Genomic DNA, 23,360 nt, shown 5'->3' on the forward strand with positions numbered 1-23,360 from the left:
GCTCGTAAGTTTCCTGTTTTGATTGCCGTGTTTTTGTTTGCGTCGATTGTTTTTATTTGGACTGGTTTATTTGGTTACGCGGAATTATTGAAAGCACTCTCGACTGAAGTTTACACTGTTAGTAATTTGTGTGCATACGGAGTCTGTGAGTGGTTTAAATTGTAAATAACAGTATGGTATACCTACATACAGCATAATAGAATGCCGTGTTCGTGTCGATTAAAAAGTTCTCAGTCTATCTGCACCTGGGTCTTCCCCGGCCACACTTTTCTTAATTATGTATACGTATCGGTATCTTTGTCTGTAGGTTTTCCTTTCCAATTTATTGTCAGACCTTAACTATTGAGAATTAATGCCGAACCTTTCCTTGATTGATTGGCCTTAACTACCAAATTACATCTAAATTAAATACATATGTAATATGTAGTTAAGTATACTATTAATTCTCACCACTGCCTATTTAATTCCTATGTTACACACCATAACTATTTACCCGTCTAACTAATAACGTTAATGAATGATCAATGCAAGATCGCTTCACTCAGCAATTAGGTACACAGTGAGTTGTCGATATTCCTTCCTGATGGGCCGTCAGTGTGTAACTATGTACATACTTATATATACACATACTCCACAGTTGCTAATTGCCGCCGACAGAAGTGTTAATTGTTTCTAACTTGTTCTCGTCCGCTAATCACTTGGCATTCACATACAAAATCCTTTACAGAACAAGACAAGGATGCGCTCACCTGGCGTCTGTGCGATCATTGGAAAATGTATTATTGAAGTGTCGGTCGTCGTTTTGTTCCGTAATTAGTTGCCTCTGTTTCAATGATACCTAAAGGTTTCTTATTTTTCAGACCTATTTCATACATATAGTTTCAGGAGGGTTACGCTAGTTTTACTAAAAACAAAAGAACGAGAAGTTTATCCAATTGATCTGGTTTAATACAACGTGAAGAGTTGTGGTTAGCTCACAGAAATTTGGGTCTTCGTAAGTTGGGGGTTTCAAACATGGTCATCATCATCAGCCAATACTCATCCACTGCTGGACATAGGCCTCTCCCAAGGAGCGCCACAACACTCGGTCCTCGGCCTTCCTCATCCAACCACTACCCGCCACCCGCCTAAGGTCGTCAGTCCAGCGGGCAGGAGGGCGTCCCACGCTGCGTTTGCCTGTTCGTGGTCTCCACTCGAGAACTCGTCTACCCCAACGGTTATCGGTTCTTCGGCAGATATGACCAGCCCACTGCCACTTCAGCTTGCATATTTTGACAGCTATGTCGGTAACCTTAGTCCTCTGACGGATAACCTCATTTCTGATACGATCCATCAGAGAAACCCCAAGCATAGCTCTCTCCATAGCACGCTGAGCGACTTTAAATCGGTGGACCAGTCCTACCGTCAGTGTCCACGTCTCTGCACCATACGTCATCACTGGCAGGACGCACTGGTTGAAGACTTTTGTCTTCAGGCTCTGAGGAATGGCCGAGGAGAATATGTGACGAAGTTTCCCGAATGCAGCCCAACCCAGTTGGATGCGCCTTGCAGCCTCCTTGTCGAAGTTGCTTCTGCCTAGCCGAATAGTCTGCCCGAGGTGGACATATTCTTGCACAACTTCGAGTGTTGCCTCACCAACGGCGACCGGCTCCGGTTTGATGTGAGCATTGTACATGACTTTCGTCTTGTCTAAGTTCATACCGAGGCCTACACGTCGGGAAGCAGCATTTAGGCCACTTAGCATCCAGCTGAGTTCCTGCAGAGATTCTGCCATAATAAACATGGTCAAGCAGTATAGTATTTATTTTAAATCGTTATGTATTTATGACATAATGGCAAACGATCAATATGCTTTTGTTGTTGCTTGTAAACGTTATTGGTTTAGTGATTGGTAATATTGTGTATATATTTACTTTTAGTCGATATGTAAATTTTTTAAATACGCATTACTCATGAGTTCAAAGAACTTATTTGCCTATGCTTGAAGATAATATAAAAAACCAGACACTACTTACAAAAAATCTATGCGACTATATCTTGCGACTACAATTCTATTTAAATTGAGATGTATTGGACGATATCGACGGTCTACTCAGATTAGCATCGCGGCCTACATTTATACCATTGACTTACCGATGTACCTTCTCAAGTGGGCTGCCTGGAAATATAAACAGAAGTTTATTTCACTGTAAACAGATTGGGTATACTATTTTAATTTTGCCTGTATAGAGAGAGACTGAGTTGGTACAGTATGTCGTCACGAAAGAATAGCCCTTCAGGTGGGACAAGGACACCTCCCATTACATCAAAACTTGTCTAGCAAGATGCCTCTACAATGTCCTTGGACGGAGATGGATTGACGTTTTAAATTTTATGAAAGAATGTTTTTGTCATTGTCAGTTATTTACTTAACGTTGGCTTTAATACCAACGCCATGTTTCAATGATTTTTGAAACTAAGGGCCTGTTACACAATATCTTGATAATCTACCCGTGGGATAAAAGACATCCTGTCACATCCACATGATTCATATTTTCAATTTTCGTGACTTTATTATAAATATATCATATAGGTACCTACATGAACTCATGGATTGTAGGTAAATAGGTACAGCTATAGTTTTGTTATTCCCGGTCCGGTTTGAGACTGTAAACAAAACCATTTCGTAGTGGAACAACGAACTGCCTTTATAGGTTTAATTACACTAATGCTATGGCCGGTATATGGTGTTGTGCTAAGCTAAGCAAGTCCGGGAAATCGTGACCAATAACTAAACAAAACGAAAACCCTCACAAAAGCTACCTGTTCAAACTTATGAATATTGAAGTGTAATAATGGTATTCAATTTACATAAATAACACAAGCTAACTAACCGTACTCAATTTGTAATTCTCAATTTCATGAGTCATGAAATCAATAAACGTATTGTTTTTTGTCATGTTAGAGTACCTAGTATCTACGCTTCGCTTCTGGCTAAGAGGGCTTCAGATCACTAAATTTTCTAGATAAATCTCTCTCGGCCTGTCTGCAATTGATATGATGTAAGAATGTTGTTTGATTTTTATAGTACCTACACCAATATTTTTCTCTCATTAGCTGTATCGACACACTGTCTCACCAATCTACGGCGCGTCGAAGATTGTCTGGGGTTAACAAACCAGTTGACCCAAGACTCAATCACAAGCTCCATTTTGCTACGATTACACTGTTTTATTCCGCATTTAAAGCATAACGCAGACACACAAATTAACAATATTCATACGTGTCCTTTAATCTTTAAAATGATCTTAAGCGAAGACTCGTCTTCATTTTCACAGCTTTCTTTTCATCCGGGGTTAGTAGGGTTTCTGCGGGTGTAGCAGCAATTGATTTTCAAAACCCAGTAAAATAGGTTACATTTGTCTATAACATGAATAGTGGACTCAAGGCTTCTGAAAAGGTTTCGGATGCACCTTGTTCTGTTGCTGACGTTTGGGGACAAGAGCGGGGACAAGTCCTCTTGGAACCTATATTCACTTTCCAGTTATCTGTTGTGGGACGTCAATCCTTAGGCGGTAAGGTTTTCTTTCTAACCCAGTTCTCGATTCAACCCGAATGGCATTGTCACGGCATCACCCGCTTAATTCATAGCCCCGGCCTTATACAAGCTCAATCACCGAAGGCCTTTCAAGACTCAACAGACGACATTGCACGCACTATAAAATTTATATTACCTTCCACCATTTACGAGCGCAATAACAGCTTCGCAAACTATCGTCTAAAATATTGCTTTTACACAAAACTCTTGACCTTGGCGATGCCATTCTTCATCTTGTGAGATGGTTACGTTATGGGAACTAACGCGCATGCAAAATGCAACGAGCTTCTGGCACATGTCCAGTCATATGGCCAACTCATTGACAGTTCATAGGTCATAATACAGAATACACTCACGCGCAATGAAAAAGTTCCAGTGAGAAAAGCACCAAATTACTTCTAAACAGAAAAACTAACTTAATGACGCCTTCTGCAATATTTAAGTACATTTAACGGCGCATCAGAATATTACCAACTAAAAACGTGAACATTTTGTTCTGTTTAAACAAATTGGGGACGTTTAGTGTCGTAATTTTGTAAGTGGAACTGTTTCTTTGCACGTGAGTGTACCAATAATGTACCAGTATACCACACCATTGATTCTACATAGTATAGGATTTGTTTTAAGTTATGATGCATGTTCAAAACCATGAGTCTATGCTGCCAAGCTTGCGTCAGGTTTAAATAATATTTTTTTGCAATAATTAAAACTTATAAATTTTTAGTCCATACAATTCGCGAGTGCACTGATTTCTTTATTTTGGCTAATTACCTATATATTTATTTTTGTATCGTATGTTCAAGTTAATGTGGTGTGTATTAGCTAAACGTTCTTCATTGTGTACACCATTGTTTCCATTGAATATTTTTCCTTGTGTATTGTTTAAACTAAAATGCAATTATTGTCTTTTACTAAAGGAGCATTATAAAAACATTAATTTATGGGTATACTTGTACAATTATCTTAATGTTGCTTTGATGTCAATTTGAACTCTTCATTATGATATACCAACTTTCACTAAGCGCACGTAGGTCAGTGTTGGGAGTCTTCCAGTTAGTTACCTAGTTAAAAATTAATTCTCAATTTATATTTTTATACACGGATTTTGCTTATTGAACAATTTTATAACAATGTTAAAACGGTTAATTATAATTGCGTTTTATATTGTACATTTTAATTAAAGCTCAACTAATGTACTGATTGAATTACTTATACGTGCTTATACCTTGATAACAGCACGGGCATCACATGTTATAATAAATTATGCTGCCTTCGTCGTGATAATCCACGATCACAGATCATGATCAGGCACCTAGTGTCCACGTCGGTGGAAGGTCGAGAGCTGACATCCGGTTCTGTTGCAAGTCGTGACAATATGTCTCTGGGGACAACTTGCGTTTTTGCGCCCCCCTCCACCGCAGCCTAGTGCCTGGAGGGTTACTCTATACTGACGAAAAACTAACGAACAACAAGATAGAGTCATGGCCGTAGCAGCGCTCCGAAAATTAGTTTATCGTCATATAGAGTGACCCCTCTAAGCTAGAAGTGACGAGGTCGCGCCGGCACTGCCATTCTCTCGGCTCGTCATTTCCTAGATCGTACTCTTCTATTCGTGCCCGAAACGGCTACGTTCCGAGGTTGTACTGTATGCGACGCGAACTGTACTGAAATGGTCGAATAATTTCATATTTAGCTCAGTATTGTTGCCGGACTTCCTACTCCTATTCCTAGCGAGTGTTTGTAACTTCAATTTGAGTTGGATCAAATATCAGCCTTAAATATTTTGTTGCTTTCATATTACGTGTTCCTTTATTATCAGATACAACATTTCCATGCCACTCGTACTTGTAGTACACTGCTGGACATTATACCTTATATACTTATCCAATTCGTCCATTATATAAAATAGTATATCCTGAATTCTGTTGAATGAACTAATCCTTATGAATCATATAGGATTGTGGTCATCAAAATATCAAAGTATGCGTAAATTAGTTAATCACACAGATTCAGTCTACTTAGTTTTTGCTAATCTCACTAATCTCTCATGGGATTTTCCATAAATTTTATGGTTTAATAAAATCTTGGTAAAAAGCACTCGTTATATTTTAGTGTTCCTACGTGAAACTTGGTAGGCCTTCCGAATATAAATAAGTACTTGACCTGAAAGTACATTAAGTAAACTAAATACATTATTTAAATGGCCAACTCAATTTTCTTATTAATGCATATTCACAAGTCATAACTTTCTTTTCGCACATACGACCCATAAAAATGTAAGTGAATAAACATAAACTTGGCTATCAAGCTATCATCGACTTACACCGTAATAAAAGATTAGCCATTCATTTCTAATATAGCGTATAATCTTAATTTCTCTCGGTACTGCTTGATCTACCAGCCTCGGTACCACGAGACCGGCTAGGAGGCACATCTCCGTATAACGGTGAATGGCTGCGTTCCTTTTGCGATAGAACGTTGGCAGATATACGATGTCGTGGTAGACGGTGAGAAAAGAAAGTGTTGTGCCGTCGACAGTCGACATGACTTCATTCACGAGTCACGAGCGGCGGCGCGCTACAAGCCACCCACATCCGCGTAGCAAATAACAGTCAGACCTTTACGTTTAAAATGGACTTCCCTCGACCGCCCTTGGCATTAGCATGTTTTTAAATCTGCTTTACGAACTGGCGTTTATCTGTGTCAATATCAAAACTGTAGTCGCCCGTGATTGGTGTCAAATCCGCCAATGTCAACACTCGCCTCCAACGACTAATCGGTTTTCTGTCGGCAACAGAAGGTCTGCATACATGCACACAAGCATTAGTGGGCGATTAGGTTTGTTTGTCTGTTTGCGTTGCATTCGGTCAACAGGGCGGCTGGTCATGAATATTTCGCATTCGATCGGAGGAAGTAGTCGTTAAAAAGCGATTAATCAAGCAATTGGTGTCACTGAGATTCCGAGACTTCTGCTGTTGGTCGACTAATGTCTGCTAATTTTTGTATTGATCTCCTGGATAGTCACAGAATATTACGGATAGTAACGAAGCCGTGGCACGACGCCACAGACAGATAGACAGATACACAAGACACTTATAAGACCTTTATTTTTCAGAAGCGCGGGTAAAAAAATAATAGGCTTTTAAAAATAATATCACATGCTCAGTAAAATAAAGTGTTGTAGTACAATAACACATTTGGTCAATTTTTCATACGACACGGCCCTAATGTGTTCATGTCACGCAGCCTGGCTGAATCCTTTTAATATCCAACAAGTGCTTCAATGAGTAACATATTTATGAATAAAATTGAACATTCATTGGGGAACTATTAACATATAAAATTAATTTAATTTTAAAGCAAGTAGTTACAGTTACTTACATAAAAGTATAATTATAACACTTGAGTTGACATGAATTCCTCCTCTCTGGTTAAGGTATTCGGTCAAAGTTATTATATTAGTTATCTATCTGCTATCCGTACCTTAAGTTTGGTCCATTTGAGGGTGTAATTATTGCCTGCTGTATCCATTGACTCACTCAAGACGTTTAAAATAAAAGCTATCTATTTACTACATAGGACAAGATTCCGATTGAGCAAACAGTATATAATGACTGCACACATTCCTACGCCATTCCATTCCATGCCATGGGAAAAAGAAGTACATAGGGCGCCGGTACATACCACATCTCTTCACATACTTTATAAGCATTCCGTTGCAACATAGCATAGGGTGTGAGAGACTGATGTAGGCGATTCTAAAGGCATTAATTTTAAAGTTAGCACTGGCAATACCGATTTGAATTGTTTGTTTTCTGGATGCTTCCGTAGATACTTAGGATTGCACATTAAGCTGTGGGTTGTTGTTTCGGCAGCAGTTGTTAAGACTAGTCAGAGTCCTTCGGGCAGCCAACCCGCACTAGGCCAGCGTGGTGGACTAGGCTTAAAACGCTAACGGCAGCAGTGTGCGGATGTGATGGGTTGTGATTACTGGCAATACGCAAAATTACAGTATGAATCAAATGTGCGTGCCTGCGTGTGTGTCTCGGTTTTCGTATACTAGTCTAAGAACGTTTCTTGACGAGTCACCATTGTTTTCTGGCCGCTCCTCAAACGTACCGTAAGTTATCTATTCAGGCTAAATGCAATTATCCTTCAAATTACGCTCGCCATGACTTGCATTCGGGTCATCAGTTTTCTCCATGTGACATCGCATGACGTGAATGTCGACACTGCCTTTCACAGCCACCGTGTCACATACGATTCTTACCTTTCTGTACAAATTTTGTATCTGCGTAAGATGCATAGAACGGAAATTGGAGGTTTCACCGTAATGCCGTAGAGAGTTTTTAATATTTCTATAGCTCTAACTATTGTAAACTAAGGTATAACGTAGTTCAAAGGATTTTTTTGGCTCTATAGGAGAGTCTATCCAGTTAGTGCAAGAGACAGTTATGTCCCAAGGAAGCTTCGCTCATCAGCTGATTGTCCAACTAACCTTCTATACAACTTCCAACTAGGTAACCTATTACTACTCTCGCTCCTTAAATACCTAGTCAATTATATTATTATTCTATTTAATAAGTTAATAAAAAAGAGGTATTCCAGGCCGATAGTGAGCGTTTCGACCTTCACATTGTAAACCGTGGCCAAGATCTCTGACGTAACGATGACACACTTATTTCCACAACTTAAACCTTTCAAACCGAAGTGACCCTTATATCTGCTCCAATAAGAGTGCTCAGATATAGTAGAGACTCCACGGTGACGTAGCAAATGCCCCACCTTCGACTTCGGCCACTATTTGGCTGTTGATCTCAAGAGAAAGTGGTTTGACCAAAAAAGTCGCATGGAACGAGTTTGCAAACGTAGTCTTGTGTAGTGGTATCTTGGTAATTGGGCTCTTATCATCTCGTTTTATCTTAGTAGACTTATGACTGTTGTACCTACTTTGTGAGATTCCCGTAAGGTTATTTAGGAAGTTTAATAACTGATTTTATCTGTCACTACAACAGCGTAATGACAAGAAAAGGTTGGTTAATTGCCCATTTATGAAACTGCAATTACAAAAATCTTGAAATGCAAATTTAAAAATATAATAATTGATGTTTTCTTTACATACAATGTGTTAACTTAATAATTATTGATTCAAGGTAGTATCAGTAGTTACTTTTTCACACTGTATAACTAGACCTAGTACTTATCTATTTCTGAATTTTGTTCGGTCGCTACAATGTTATTTGATATCAATGTCATATGAATAAGAGTCGGATACATTTCGCAAATTACTCTTATGATTGTTGTTCCCATCCTAAGCAGTTATCATCAATTGAAATAATAAAACTATTATTGTTCCATATTTATGTTGTGTTGTTGTTAGTATCATGAGTACTTACATAATTGTATGTTTAGAATGAAATAGTTAGAAGACATTAGGTAAGGCAAGACTTAACATTCAAAGATTGATATTAGAGATAGAAACTACAGCTAAAAGTGTCTTGGCTCCACCTGCTACAAAATTTTGACACACCCAAAACATGCTTAGCGCTGTCAAATACCTTATGCATCTGTCAAAAAATCCATTATTGATTGAGAAAAAGTTTGATTGTGTAGGCTAGTGAAAATGTATAATGTAACTACACAAAATATAATATTTATCTGACGCTGAGTTGCAGAAAGGCACTTTAAGCTAATGTCGGCATTAAATCTATGTCTGTCTCTTTCTGTCCGTATACTGTCAAAGCTAGGCAGGTATACATTTAAGGTCATCATTAGCTTAAAGTTCCTTTCTGCAACTCAGCGTGACTATTGAAAAATCAGCCCTTAACGGTTAATTATTGAACATTGGAGTTCATTGACATGATATAGTATGTACTTATATCATTGTTTACCTGCTATGTAACACTTAATAAGTTATTGGTTTAATTGAATTAGGTACCGACTTAACTGAAAAAAGAACTGTTCTTTAGAAGCATTATCCTATTACTAATGCGAGAAATCAGTCATCTGAAAAACTAAACTAGTTTACGTACTTATTTCCATTAAGTATATTCTGTGATTTCTGTGCCTTTTTACCTGATTTTTACCTAATAACACAGGTAAGTATACTAATTAACTAACAGAATGCTGATAAACTCTCGTAAAGGCTTAACAAACCAGGAGGTGATCGTTAAAGTCAGATCCAATAGGGTTTGTCGGGTCAACGACTGGATGAAGCTATTATGTCTATCTAGATTCTAGCTAGGTCCCAGTCTAGTCTAGACGTCAGAGCTGTCGTTCTTCATCTCTCGTGCACATTGTGCTCTGCACAAATAATGGCTGTCGCCACGCTACATCAAACAAGATTAACTATGTTTGGTTGTACTGTACATACATAAAAATGTTATTGAATAAGGTTACACTTTTTGCGCAAAAAAGGAAAATTATTGCAAGTAAATGATTACTACTGCAACGACCTGCCATGCGGCCTGTGGCATAGGAATGCGATTATGTAAACAATTTTTGTATGATCTACCTTAAACATTAAGTCCACCCTTTGTACTTTACTTTGTAATACCTATTTGTACAATAAAGAGTTCGGTTCGTAGACTGATTCCTGAAATGAGAAACAGTGGGTCATTTTTCACCCACTCAACATCACAACGTTATTTTAGGAGTTATAATAATTATGTAGACGGTAGATATATAGGGAAAAATATAATAGGGCACATGGACAGGGGAAGACATCGGTTTATGTTCAGAGGGCTAATTTTATTTTATAAAAAATTGATTGAGATAGTGATGTATGACGTGCTCAATCTGCTTCCTCTTATCTAGATACTTTAATTATCATATTAGGTAATTATTCTGCTCTTAATTATCAAAAAATATGTTATGCAATTCAATTTAAATTGCCGCATAATCTATTACTGAGGTAAACCACACCATGAAAATCCCTTAATTAATATCAATAAAAATAGTTCTCGTATTGTTATTCCTAATACTGAAACTATTTTATTAAAAAAAATGTATTAAACTTTTTGTTTCGTTAATAGGCCATTCTTCTTTATTTTAACGGTATATTATTTTTATTATTCGGAAAGTATTGTATAATTCAATCTCTATACGGCGAGAGATAACTTCCACGGCCACCCGCAGTATAGAAATGTACTCGTATGTGTGAGGAAGAATGGTATTTATACTTAATCAATGTAGTTTCTTTGTATCTATAACACATATAATAATTCATATTCTTCTTTGATATTTCAACTGAGACTCTTAGGATCAAACTGTTTTACTGGAGAAGGCAACCGGTATAGATTATTGCGTCAACCATAAACATGTATACCGTAACTATACATTATTAAGGCCATAGACCTCTCATATCTGTCTTCTACTCAATCCTATACTACCTCGTAAAGACATTTTTTCCACTTATCTTTTGGTGGAATCAGTGCGTGCAGTCACAGCTTGAACATTCACTGTAACGAGTCACTTTACTTTACACGGAATCTCGCATTTCTCGCAATGGATTATCTAGAGCTACTTTAACAAGTCCAAATAACTTTAGAAAATTTGACTAATCAAATTTTTATCATAAACGTAATCCCATCTACCTAGATATTATACTCTATTCGCTTCTAATTAGACAGCAAATATGAGAGTATAGGATCATTGGTAACCATACCTACAAAAGGTTAGCATAGTCGGATTAGTTCCTGTCGTTAGCATTTGTCGATATATTTTAGCAAGTGTTTTGTAGAGGTAATGTAGAGTTCTATGTTCGAAAACACAGACACACTAACTGTACTGCCTTGTTCCAAACAAGTTGTTTGGTCTATGAACTTTATTTTTCAAAAACTATACTATTTTTCAAAAACTGTATTATTTTTTTTTTTTTTGGGCGGTAGGTGTAAATAAGTACACATATTACTCAGCTTATAATTTTTAATTAAAATAATAAATAGAAGAATAAAAATAATTAAAATAACATAACATGAAGGCTTGACATAAAATACCTGCCAGAAATTGTTATCTCCGTAAAATCAGCACTAATTAACGCCCTAGAGATACCAACACAATAACAATGGAAGAGGTTAAGCAGTCTATGTGCGAGTTGATGGACATGTTCAACACCAGAATGAACACTTTCCACGAGGAGCTGCACAAGACGCCCGCATCCACAACAACATCTGGATTGGCCGCAGAGTTCCAGAGCTTCCGGCAGTTCATCACCACGGCACTGAACAGTCTGCAGCAGCAAGTGGAGATGCTCGCGAAGGGCCTGGACCGCATAGACATGCACGGCCGCAGGAAGATGTTGCTGCTGCATGGTGTCCCGGAGCAGAAGGATGAGGATACCGCAGATGCAGCAGTTCGGATCATCACAACCTACATCAAGGACCCGGAACTCATCTGCACCAACAATATTGCTCGCTGCAATCGGATGGGACGCTTGAGGGACAAGCCAAGGCCTATCCTTCTTAAGTTCAAGGATCATTCCACACGAACGAAGGTCTGGTTCTCAAAGGCGAAGCTGAAGGGCAGCGGATACACATTGTCGGAATTCCTCACGAAGACCCGCCACGACGTCTTCATGGCTGCGCGACAGCGGGTCGGCGTGGCGCGCTGCTGGACGCGGGACGGCTGCGTGGTGGTGCAGGGCGCCGACGGCAAGCAGAGCCGCGTCGTGACGCTGGCCGAGCTCAACCAGGTGTGTCCGGCGACCCAGCTGCACGGCGCCGGCGGAGGTGTGGCCCCGAAACCCAGTAGCAGGGCTGATAAGCCAGTGGCCACAACCGCAAGACCTCAGAGGGCATCCAAAAAGTAGTAGATATCTTCATGGGGGTTCGTACTTAGTTCTTTAGGTAAAAGCGCAATACCCTATTTCAGTTTAGTAAAATTATTATTTTAGTATAACTAAATTGTGGGTAACGTGTTTCGTGTTTTGTTAACTGTCACAAGCAGTCAAAGTTAGACGTCAACTGAATGTCAAATTGTTCACAGAGTAGCTTTAATATGTTTATTATTATTTTTTTTTTTACTCATTATTCTGAGGTCTGTTTTGTAGGAACTCTTAGGCTGCGTTCAGTTGTACGCAAATTATATAGTATTAAGTTGTTGTTATTTGTATTGTGGCAGGTAAACTTTGTGTAAGTAGGTACTTAACTTTTGTAATGTTTATTGTTAGTTAGTATTTAAAACATTTGATTTACTTATGCTTTATTTTTAATGTATCTTTTCTATAACAACTGGCAGAAGAAATTTAAATTACATAGCTGTTAGAAATAGTCGTAGTTTTTATAGGTATTTATTATTATTATTTTATAATTATATTTATATATCTATATACATATACATTATACTTTATTATATAGTATGATATTGGGCTCTGATGATAGTGATAATGACGGTAATTTATACGAATCCTTTCATTCTTCCTCCGAAGGTGAGTTAAACAGTGTCGACGAAAATGACAGTTATGATAGTTTCCATAGCATTCCCGCACTTTGCGACACCCTTAACACTACTTTTTCTGGCTTGAACAATTTTAATATTGTCCACATCAATGCCCAAAGTATTCCGGCTCATTACGCTGAATTAATAGCAACATTTCATAATAATAGAAATATTCAGGCAATTTTAGTGTCTGAGTCGTGGCTCAAGCCACACCACACTTCAGCATCATATAGTTTACCAGGATTTAATCTAATTCGCAATGACCGTACCGGCTCTCGCGGTGGCGGAGTGGCAATTTACTTACGTTCCCAAATTCCTTTTAGCATGGTAACTTTGTCATCTCAGCCGCCGCCAGCCAATGCTGGTGAACATTTACTGGTCGAAATTAGCTTATCGCACACCAAGGTTTTGCTGGGCGTTTATTACAGCCACTCATCGTCTGTAAATTATTTTCAGACCTTTGAAAATCTCCTAGAAGACTTTGTTCCAAAGTATAAACACACCATTATCATGGGGGATTTCAACACTTGCCTTCTTAAGAACGATACTCGATCTTCTTCCCTAACTTCCATAGTAAAGGCTAACAACATGTCAATTTTACCTTCAGGTGCTACACACCATTCTCCAAATTGTGTCCCTTCCTTGTTAGATTTATCACTAGTCACTTCTCCAGATCATGTTGTGAAACATGGCCAGTGCGGGGCTGATGATTTCTCATACCATGATCTTTTATTTATTTCCTATAAAATACGCCCCCCTAAGGCCAAATCAAGAACCCTTCTGCAACGTAATTTTGGTGCTATGATTGAACACAACCTGCGCAGTGATGCACAGTGTGTCAATTGGGATACTGTTCTAAATGCTGGCACTGTTGACGAGCAGATTTCAGTCTTTAACTCTCTCCTTACTGAGCTGTACGATGTTCATGCACCTATAAGATCTGTTAAGATGAAACATCTACCGGCGCCCTGGCTATCTGAAGATATAAAATGTCTCCTTAACCAGAAAGCAGCAGCCAAATCCCGGTACAAGATTAAAGCCTCCAACCAAAATAAAAGGAAGTATATAGAATTGCGAAATCACTGCAATAGGATGTGTAGAGATGCACAGCGACGCCATATCCATGAATCCGTTCAGAACGGAGACCCAGCTAAAGTTTGGAATTTCCTGAGGTCACTGGGAGTTGGTAAATCACGTTCTGACTCAATCCCTCAAGACTTAGACTTGGATAGTCTCAATCGACACTTCACATCTGTTTCAGCCATGGATAGTACTACCAAGCTAAGAACCCTTAATCATCTTTCCTCGATACCAACTCCTGACTTTCTTCCTTTCAATTTAAGTCAAGTAACTGATTGTGACGTTAAGAAAAGCATTCTTACAATCACCTCGAATGCAGTCGGTAGTGACAGTATAAGTCGCAAAATGATCCTCCCCATACTTGATATAATCCTACCAGTCATAACCCACATCCTTAACTCCTCAATCTCCTCAAGCACATTTCCAACCGCCTGGAAGGAAGCTCAGATTATACCCTTACCCAAAAAACCAAATCCTACCATATCCGACTACCGTCCTATTTCTATCCTCCCTTTCCTGTCCAAAGTAATGGAACGCCTGGTACATAAGCAGCTCAGTGATTTTCTTGTCCAAAATAACCTCATGAACCAGTACCAATCTGGGTTCCGTCCTGGACACAGTACAGTCACGGCACTCATCAAAATCACTGACGATATTCGCTTGGGCATGGAGAACGGTCAGCTAACTGTTCTGTCACTACTTGACTTTAGTAACGCATTCAATGCAGTAGATTTTGATATCCTCCTCGGAGTGTTGCGATCTCTTAACGTATCTCCAACAGTTATTGACTGGTTTCGTAGTTACTTGCACGGACGCCGGCAACGAGTTCGTATTGAGAACTCTGACTCACAGTGGTGCAATACCCTGGCAGGCGTCCCGCAAGGTGGCGTGCTATCTCCTCTTTTATTTGCCATTTTCATAAATAGTATTTCCAATGAATTAACTTCCTCCTACCACCTTTATGCAGATGATCTTCAAATTTACACACATACTTCCCCGTCTGAACTGCATAGAGTTATTTATGATACAAATAATGATCTGGACCGAATCTCGGAATGGAGCAATAACTATGGGTTAAGGGTGAATCCATCGAAAACTCAAGTAATTATACTCGGGAGCCCCCGGCTAGTATCGAAACTTGATTATGAACAACTTCCAGCGGTCCTATTTGATGGTGTTCGGATCCAGTTCAGTCAGAAAGTTAAAAATCTAGGCATCATCATTGATAGTTGTATGACGTGGACGGCTCAGGTTGGAGAGGTTAGTCGGAAGGTGTTTGCTTCGGCAGCGTGTCTTCGCAGACTGCGGAACTTTCTCCCAACAGCCACCAAAATTGCGCTCGCACAATCTCTCCTTCTCCCTATTCTTGATTATGCCGACAGTTGCTATATTGATTTAACCGAGGAGCAACTCAATAAACTTGAGAGACTACAAAACTTCTGCATTCGGTTCATATATGGTTTGCGCAAATATGACCATGTTTCTGAATTTCGTCGCAAACTCAAGTGGCTCCCTATTCGCCTTCGCCGGAATACCCATATTCTCTCTCTGCTTTATTCGATACTGTTTAACTCATCTTCACCTGCATATCTTAAGGAACGTTTTGAGTTTCGTTTCACGACTCACAATAGAAATCTGCGTTCCAATGAAAACCTGCGAATAAATATTCCGTCCCATACAACCAGTTTTTACTCAAACTCTTTTACTGTCCAAGCCATCCATCTTTGGAACGCTCTCCCCTTGAACATAAGGCAAGCCCCATCACCTGCATCTTTCAAACGCATGGTAAAAAACCATTATCTTCAAGAATAAATATATTATTTTATTAATCTATGTTAAATTCTATTTATCTAATATATTTTTTGTTGTATTAAGCGTACTTTGAGCTGATATAGGTATATTGTATATTTATCCATACTATATATGTATAAAATATATATATATATTATATATTTATTTATTTATGTATTTATTGTATGTATTTATATGAGTATTTAATTAATTATAGTTAGTATCAATGTTATTTGGATATGTATTTTTCTTTTTAAAATATTATTTGTAAATACACCTTGTAAATGCCCTTTTCTATGTTTAGTTCTTTTCTTACAACGGTTGTCTGGAAGAGATCGCTTTTAGCGATAAGACCGCCATTTGTGCATCTCTGTTATTTAAGTTAGATTTAAGTTTTTTTATGGTGTGCAAATAAAGATTATTGTATTGTATTGTATTATACTGCACCTCAGCTTTGCATAGATTACGGGGCTTGAGTTTATTGTTTATGGACGGAGGACATGATACACTGAGCTGACTGCTCACCTGTTGCTGCATATTGCGAATGTGGTGTTATCGCGTGTTTTTGCTATAAGCGATAAGGGGCGTCACACTGTTCACTTTGAATTGGCATTCGGTAATACTCCATACTTTGTCTTTGATTATTATGGATTCATTTTATATGAACCTTTTTTCACTGATTGCACTATGTTTACCCGACAGCCGAAGTAATGATTTAAAAAAAAATATATATTATTTTCTACTTAGGACAAAAGCCTCCTCATAGTCCTCAACTTCTCATCTTTGCAGTACGTAATAAAATAAGGCTTGTATTTAAACCTCCACCAGAAATTATATGATACTGCCGCCAATAAATTCGAAATCTCCGCCAAAACGGATAAATCATCACCAAATCATGCTTCCCAAAATATTTTTGAAATGAACCTAATTATTTTTTACTGCATACTGTAAAACTATATTGACACCATTAAAATTTATTTCAAACCAAATAAAGTATATCATCGCTAAATAGATGTAACCAATAAATTATTTTATCAGTATCATTTTAATAATCCTTTCGAACCAAAAAAAGTAAAAGTAAATATTAAAAATTAAGTTTATACCAAATAATAAATAGCTTACCCCAAAACAAAGTTACTTGTTAAATTGCTTTATGAATTAATTAAATCATTAGTATCTGCCTAGTAAAATCTTTCCGTTACGCCATCTCGACTCCCATTCGTGTGGTCGAGGGTATGAATTCTGCCATGTACCAATAAATTCTATACGTAGAAATAAGGAATTGAAATACAATTTATTATAGTTAAGTGCTTGGTGCTTGGGGTTTCTCTGATGGATCGTATCAGAAATGAGGTTATCTGTCAGAGGACTAAGGTTATTAACATAGCTGTGGCTGGTCATATCTGCCGAAGAACCGATAACCGTTGGGGTAGACGAGTTCTCGAGTGGAGACCTCGAACAGGCAAACGCAGCGTGGGACGCCCTCCTGCCCGCTGGACTGACGACCTTAGGCGGGTTTCACCCGGTAGTGGTTGGATGAGGAAGGCCGAGGACCGAGTGTTGTGGCGCTCCTTGGGAGAGGCCTATGTCCAGCAGTGGATGATTATTGGCTGATGATCATGATGATGATAGGTAAATGTATGTATATGAGTATGCGGGCGCGGGGGGATGGCGCTGCTCAATTTTGACCTTGTCCAGAAGGGATGAATTTGCCGCGATGTATTGAGGTCGATGTACTAGACATCAATACATTGCGTCCACAAGCATCGCGCGAAATCAAAATTCATGCCGCACCACTCGTAGAGCCGCAAATACCTACATATTAAAATTTACAGGTAATCGATTACCTTTATACTATATATTGTTTTTGGGTAGGATAATTTGGTGATATAAAAAAAAATTGAACACTTAGTTTTGGTGTCAATGTTTATATTTTAGTATAGCATAATTTGGTGATGATTTATCCGTTTTGGCGACGAAAAAGATTTTCTATTGTAATCTTGCAATTATTTGGAGGCGTGTTTATTTATTTTGGAACGTAAACGTTTTTTTTAGGATTTCGATTTTGGAGTAGGTTTAATTAATTTGGTTTTAATGATTATTTTTGGTGCAATGTATTAGCGTACAATTATTTTTTTTGGCGATGATTTAAATTGTACCCATAAAATAATATCAATTATTTTCCACTAAATTACTGGAATATGTAAAGGATTCAAACATACGACGTATGATTTTATGATCAGCTGTTTAAACAGATTACCTATGTACGTAAAGCAAATATCACAATACTCATTCTACTTGGTTACATGTCCCACCTACAAAACAATATTATACGAATAAAATGATAATTCGTATTTAAGCTAGATCATACCGATATGTTCATTTCTTCAATGGAAGTACAACAACAATAAACTTCGTTGTTTTCATAATCAGTCAAGCCCTTTATAACTGATAATCATCCAGGCATATAGTCTCATCATTACGTACAGTATTAAAAAATTAACTGTCTGATGGAATACCTTTAAGCATAGAATAAGGAGTAAGTACTCATTATTCTTTAAGGTACTACTTTCTAAACCAAAATATTCTAACGACAAAAACAATTATAAATAGCATTCACCTAATTATGGTTTTTTCTCCTTATCCTAAACCTACAGTTCAAAACGGGCTTGATATCGGCAGCAAACCAACAAAGCTTTGCTTTCCTAGGAAACCAAAGGTTAAGTTACCTCACATCTAGATCATGAACCTCTTCCACTCCCAAACACAGATTTAAACCAAGCAAAGTAACCTATAGCCATCCCTATCCCCCAGATCAGTTGACCGATACGTGCGTGTGAAACCTTTCAGCATCCTCAGCAAACTAACCAAATTATACCCATCCCTCTCCCGCAGATCGGTGGACCGGTACGTGCGAGTGAAGTGGAAAGACGTGAAGGTGGGCGACCTGGTGCACCTGTCCAACAACGAGGCGGTGCCGGCGGACATGGTGCTGCTGCACTCGGCCAACGCGTCCGGCGTCTGCTATCTGGACACGTGCAATCTGGATGGGGAGACGAACCTGAAGCAGAGGATGGTGGTTCCAGGCTTGAGGGATGTTGTGAGTGATTTTTGACTTGCTATTGGGTTTCTGAATGTTTTTTACGAAAGATCTTTTTAAAGTAAATGTTCTGGCCCCGGAAAAGAAGGCTTTAGTGTGATGTCATCATTATCAGAAGAAGGAAAGGAAGTGCACTGCTGAGGTGTACTGAAGGGCTAGCACAGGGTGCAATTAAGACGTCACCAAGTTCTCCGTCGCGCTGGTTCTTGAGGCTGCGTGATGTGAGTTAGCCACTTGCTTTGAGGAGTTAGCGCAATGCAAAAAAAAATGTCATAACTTAAATGCCTCGTGCTAGCCCTTCTGTGATTGATAGTTTATGTAGGTACAGCCAACAAATCATATTGGTTACCACTCCTAGTAACGCTAAGAGTCGCTGGTGAAAAAAGGATGTGCAGAAGAGTGTTTAATCGATAGGTGCCCACAACTCCCACAAGCTCTATTCATTAAAGTATTATTTTTAGCTCCTTTATTCTTCACCTCCCACTCTTATTTACTAAGGGTGGTATCCGATATCTTGTTATTAGCGTCACGGCGACTAACAAACACATTTATAAAAACATTAAGAAGAAGTTAGGTTTGCACTACTACGCTTATATTTTGAACTAAGTGTTTGCGTAGTGAATTTACCAAAACTAAGTGTGTGTGATTATGTTGTGTAACCCACGTGTAACATTCATTAGGCAACGCTATGTCTTGAATTAGTAAAATTATATGCGGCAGTAAATATGTATTACTCACTCAAGATGTAACGAAACCTTCGCAAAAAATATTGTAGGTAATTAGTACTCACATAAATTCTTTTCCACCACGTCATGTACAATTTTCATATTTTTAATGCAAAACGAATGACTCCTTTTTTCATATTTGTAAAATATGGGTATTTATGAGCGTTTTAGTGATGTCTAGCCTTGTGATATGACCTAATTGTTCAATCGTACATATACCTAGATTTACAGATAGGCATCTATTATTGCGGTATGTTTAGCTATTACGTCCACCACTATTACATAGCTCTTAAAACGCGCACACATAAATAGGCGGTGCAATTTTTTTGCAAGTCGGCACCTTAAATTAATCAATAGGTTCTTTAATTTAAGGTTAAAGTTGGTTTTTGGTAGGTGTGGTACAGTGAACTCTCATGTTCTCAGGACCTATCAATTTGTCTATTATTCTTATTGCTTGATCAGAGGGGCAGTCACCCTCGAACAGTATTGCTATATATTGCCCCTTATCTGTTTGATAATGCGTTGCGTACAGTCAGCGATATTATAACACTGAAGATAAAATGTATTCAGAACTGTATAGGTCTATGGAAAACAGTGATACTTAGCAACGATAGGGACACTATCCTCTTATTATGAAACGTAGACTAGATATAACTCTCATTTAGAGCAGGTTTTAGTCCACAGATTTCATGCTTATCAGTATAGTTCCGTTCGAAACCGGCAGAACCATGTTTAATCTACGTTACATAATAAAGAGTTTGATTCTAATCACAACGTAGAACGTAACCTTATAAACAAACTATGATGTGATAATATAGGCAATACATAAATGGTTGTTGTTGGTTGTTAACACTTCGAGCGCTGCCGTACACCGGCCCTTCTGATAAAGTGATAGCGTTGATGTTGAGTAATAGTTCACAGGAAATGTGACACATAAAAATAGCGCATGCCGAACTTGATAAAATATTATGATGAATTAGCATTTTTATTTTATTAGGATGAATATATTAAATAACATACGATTGTGGTAATCGTTTACTTATGTTAACAAGATTAATTAAAATATGTGATATTAGAAACATGTTTCATCAAATAGGTCTATTAAACGAGTATGAATTGTAGGTAATGCTATATACATGGAATATCCTTAATTAATAGCACGGTTGTAAAATGCAATGTATTTTATAGCGGTCAAATGTTAATTACGAGAAATAAGACACTGAAACGGTACAGTAGTTAAGAATATTTTAATTTACATAGATTGGTCTGCCAATCTATCACGTTTAGTACCAAATGCAAATGTTTTTTCGTTCTAAAAACTACCTCAATCACTATTAAGAATATAATTATCTTCCAAGTTTAAAAGCAAAGTGTGCCTTGTTTTACAGCATTGCTAGCCATTCAAATTATAATCCCACGATGGATTAAACCTAGTAACAAAAGTATGTCAGTGTCGTTGAAAAATCGTAGTCGTAAATATTTGTCATGGCAAATGGAGAGATTGTAAAGCAGTTTATCCCTACAATGATATAATTGCCGCAAAGAACGTAATAATGATATTATTATGTGGGAAACTTTCTCTACTGTAGACGAAGTTCTACTCGCTACTAAAAATTGCGCTCATGAATGTATGTCGCACAAAAACATAGGTTTTATTTCCCATGCTACCGCCGCTATAATTCACTGCAACCACCGGCACCGCTAATGTTCCATATGTATTCCGTTCCAGCAATTCTAATGTTCCATTTCAATTCTTTTCCAGCAATTCACACCATCGAAGTTCCGTAGCTCGGTGGAGGTGGAGCGGCCGTCGACCAAGATCTACCGCTTCACGGGCATGCTGGCGCACCCCGACGGCGAGCGAGTACCCCTCACCTCGGACCACCTCCTACTGCGGGAGTGCACCATCAAGAACACCGACTACATCGAGGGCCTCGTCGTCTACGCCGGCCACGAAACAAAAGCCATGCTTAACAACGGCGGCCCGCGGTACAAATGCTCGAAACTCGAAAAGAAAATGAATACGGATATCGTCTGGTGCGTCCTGTTACTGCTATTCCTATGCTGCACCGGCGCCGTCGGCTGCAAGATCTGGCTCGACAAGTTCAGCCTACAGAAACTACCCTTATTCATACCACATGCCACCTCCTCAGCGTACGAAGGCCTTTTAATATTCTGGACGTACATCATAGTGCTGCAAGTCATGATACCCGTGTCTCTATACGTGACGATCGAAATGACGAAGTTGTTGCAAGTGTACCACATACACCAGGACGTCGAGATGTACGACGCGTTGACGAACACGCGAACAGAATGTCGCGCGCTTAACATCACCGAAGAGTTGGGTCAGATAAGCTATTTATTCAGTGATAAAACAGGCACGTTGACAGAGAACAAAATGATATTCCGTCGTTGTACAGTGGGGGGGCTAGATTACGAGCACCCGGACGGGCCCCCCGCCGCGCCCCCCGCGGACCTGCCGCCCATAGTGACCCCCGTCAACGCCGTGTCGCCCAACAGGCGCATGATGCAGCATCTTGTTGATGAGAATGACGCCGTGCACACGCAGAAGGTGAGTTCGGCAACTTTTCCTGGAGGTTTTCGCATGTAATAAGTGTATTTTTGGCAACAATACATGTAACTTTTGTAGTAACTTACTCCAGGCGAACCAGAATGGTATCAAAGTTGCTTCTTTTTGGTCTAGACAAATATAAACAAGCATTCACACTGACACGAAAGAAGAAGAAGTAACAAAGCCCATTGGACAACATTACCGAACCTTTCAGTAACTTAACCTCGTGAACGAGTATTATGTTCAGTAGCCAAGACCATTTATCAATGCACCCAATGTCGATCAGTTTGTCTCTTAAAAAAGAGTTTCTAAACTTTGAATTATGCCTGTATGTGGCAGGTGCGCGAGTTCCTGCTAATCCTGGCGGTGTGCAACACGGTGATGGTGAGCCAGCCGCACGTGGACAGCATGCAGCTGAGCGGCTCCGACCACGCCGAGCGGCCCGCGCGCCCCGCGCCGTCCACCCGCCACGACAAGTGAGTACTACTCCTATACAGGGTGTTGCATCGTGTGTATGTGTGCAACACGGTGATGGTGAGCCAGCCGCACGTGGACAGCATGCAGCTGAGCGGCTCCGACCACGCCGAGCGGCCCGCGCGCCCCGCGCCGTCCACCCGCCACGACAAGTGAGTACTACTCCTATACAGGGTGTTGCATCGTGTGTATGTGTGCAACACGGTGATGGTGAGCCAGCCGCACGTGGACAGCATGCAGCTGAGCGGCTCCGACCACGCCGAGCGGCCCGCGCGCCCCGCGCCGTCCACCCGCCACGACAAGTGAGTACTACTCCTATACAGGGTGTTGCATCGTGTGTATGTGTGCAACACGGTGATGGTGAGCCAGCCGCACGTGGACAGCATGCAGCTGAGCGGCTCCGACCACGCCGAGCGGCCCGCGCGCCCCGCGCCGTCCACCCGCCACGACAAGTGAGTACTACTCCTATACAGGGTGTTGCATCGTGTGTATTGTGCAACACGGTGATGGTGAGCCAGCCGCACGTGGACAGCATGCAGCTGAGCGGCTCCGACCACCCCGAGCGGCCCGCGCGCCCCGCGCCGTCCACCCGCCACGACAAGT

The 23,360-nt window shown here is 39.6% G+C and overlaps 1 protein-coding gene and 1 long non-coding RNA gene across 2 annotated transcripts in view; one reads left to right on the forward strand and one right to left on the reverse strand.

Annotated features, from left to right (window-relative positions):
* The window catches only part of LOC105398048 (phospholipid-transporting ATPase VD), a 53,983-nt gene that overhangs the window by 10,559 nt on the left and 20,064 nt on the right, over positions 1–23,360 (forward strand). Inside the window, exons 2-4 of the mRNA XM_048625191.1 lie at positions 18,782–18,986; positions 21,474–22,283; positions 22,623–22,759. Of these exons, the coding sequence (XP_048481148.1) occupies positions 18,782–18,986; positions 21,474–22,283; positions 22,623–22,759 (1,152 nt within the window). The remainder of the gene's footprint in view (positions 1–18,781; positions 18,987–21,473; positions 22,284–22,622; positions 22,760–23,360) is intronic.
* Positions 9,234–16,916, reverse strand: LOC125489380. The gene is made up of 3 exons (XR_007266935.1): positions 16,906–16,916; positions 11,358–11,360; positions 9,234–9,382 (listed from the first exon to the last, which is right to left on the reverse strand). It is a non-coding gene; the product is annotated as an uncharacterized LOC125489380 (long non-coding RNA).

This window comes from Plutella xylostella, chromosome 13 (assembly GCF_932276165.1).
Source record: "Plutella xylostella chromosome 13, ilPluXylo3.1, whole genome shotgun sequence".
NCBI lineage: Eukaryota > Metazoa > Arthropoda > Insecta > Lepidoptera > Plutellidae > Plutella > Plutella xylostella.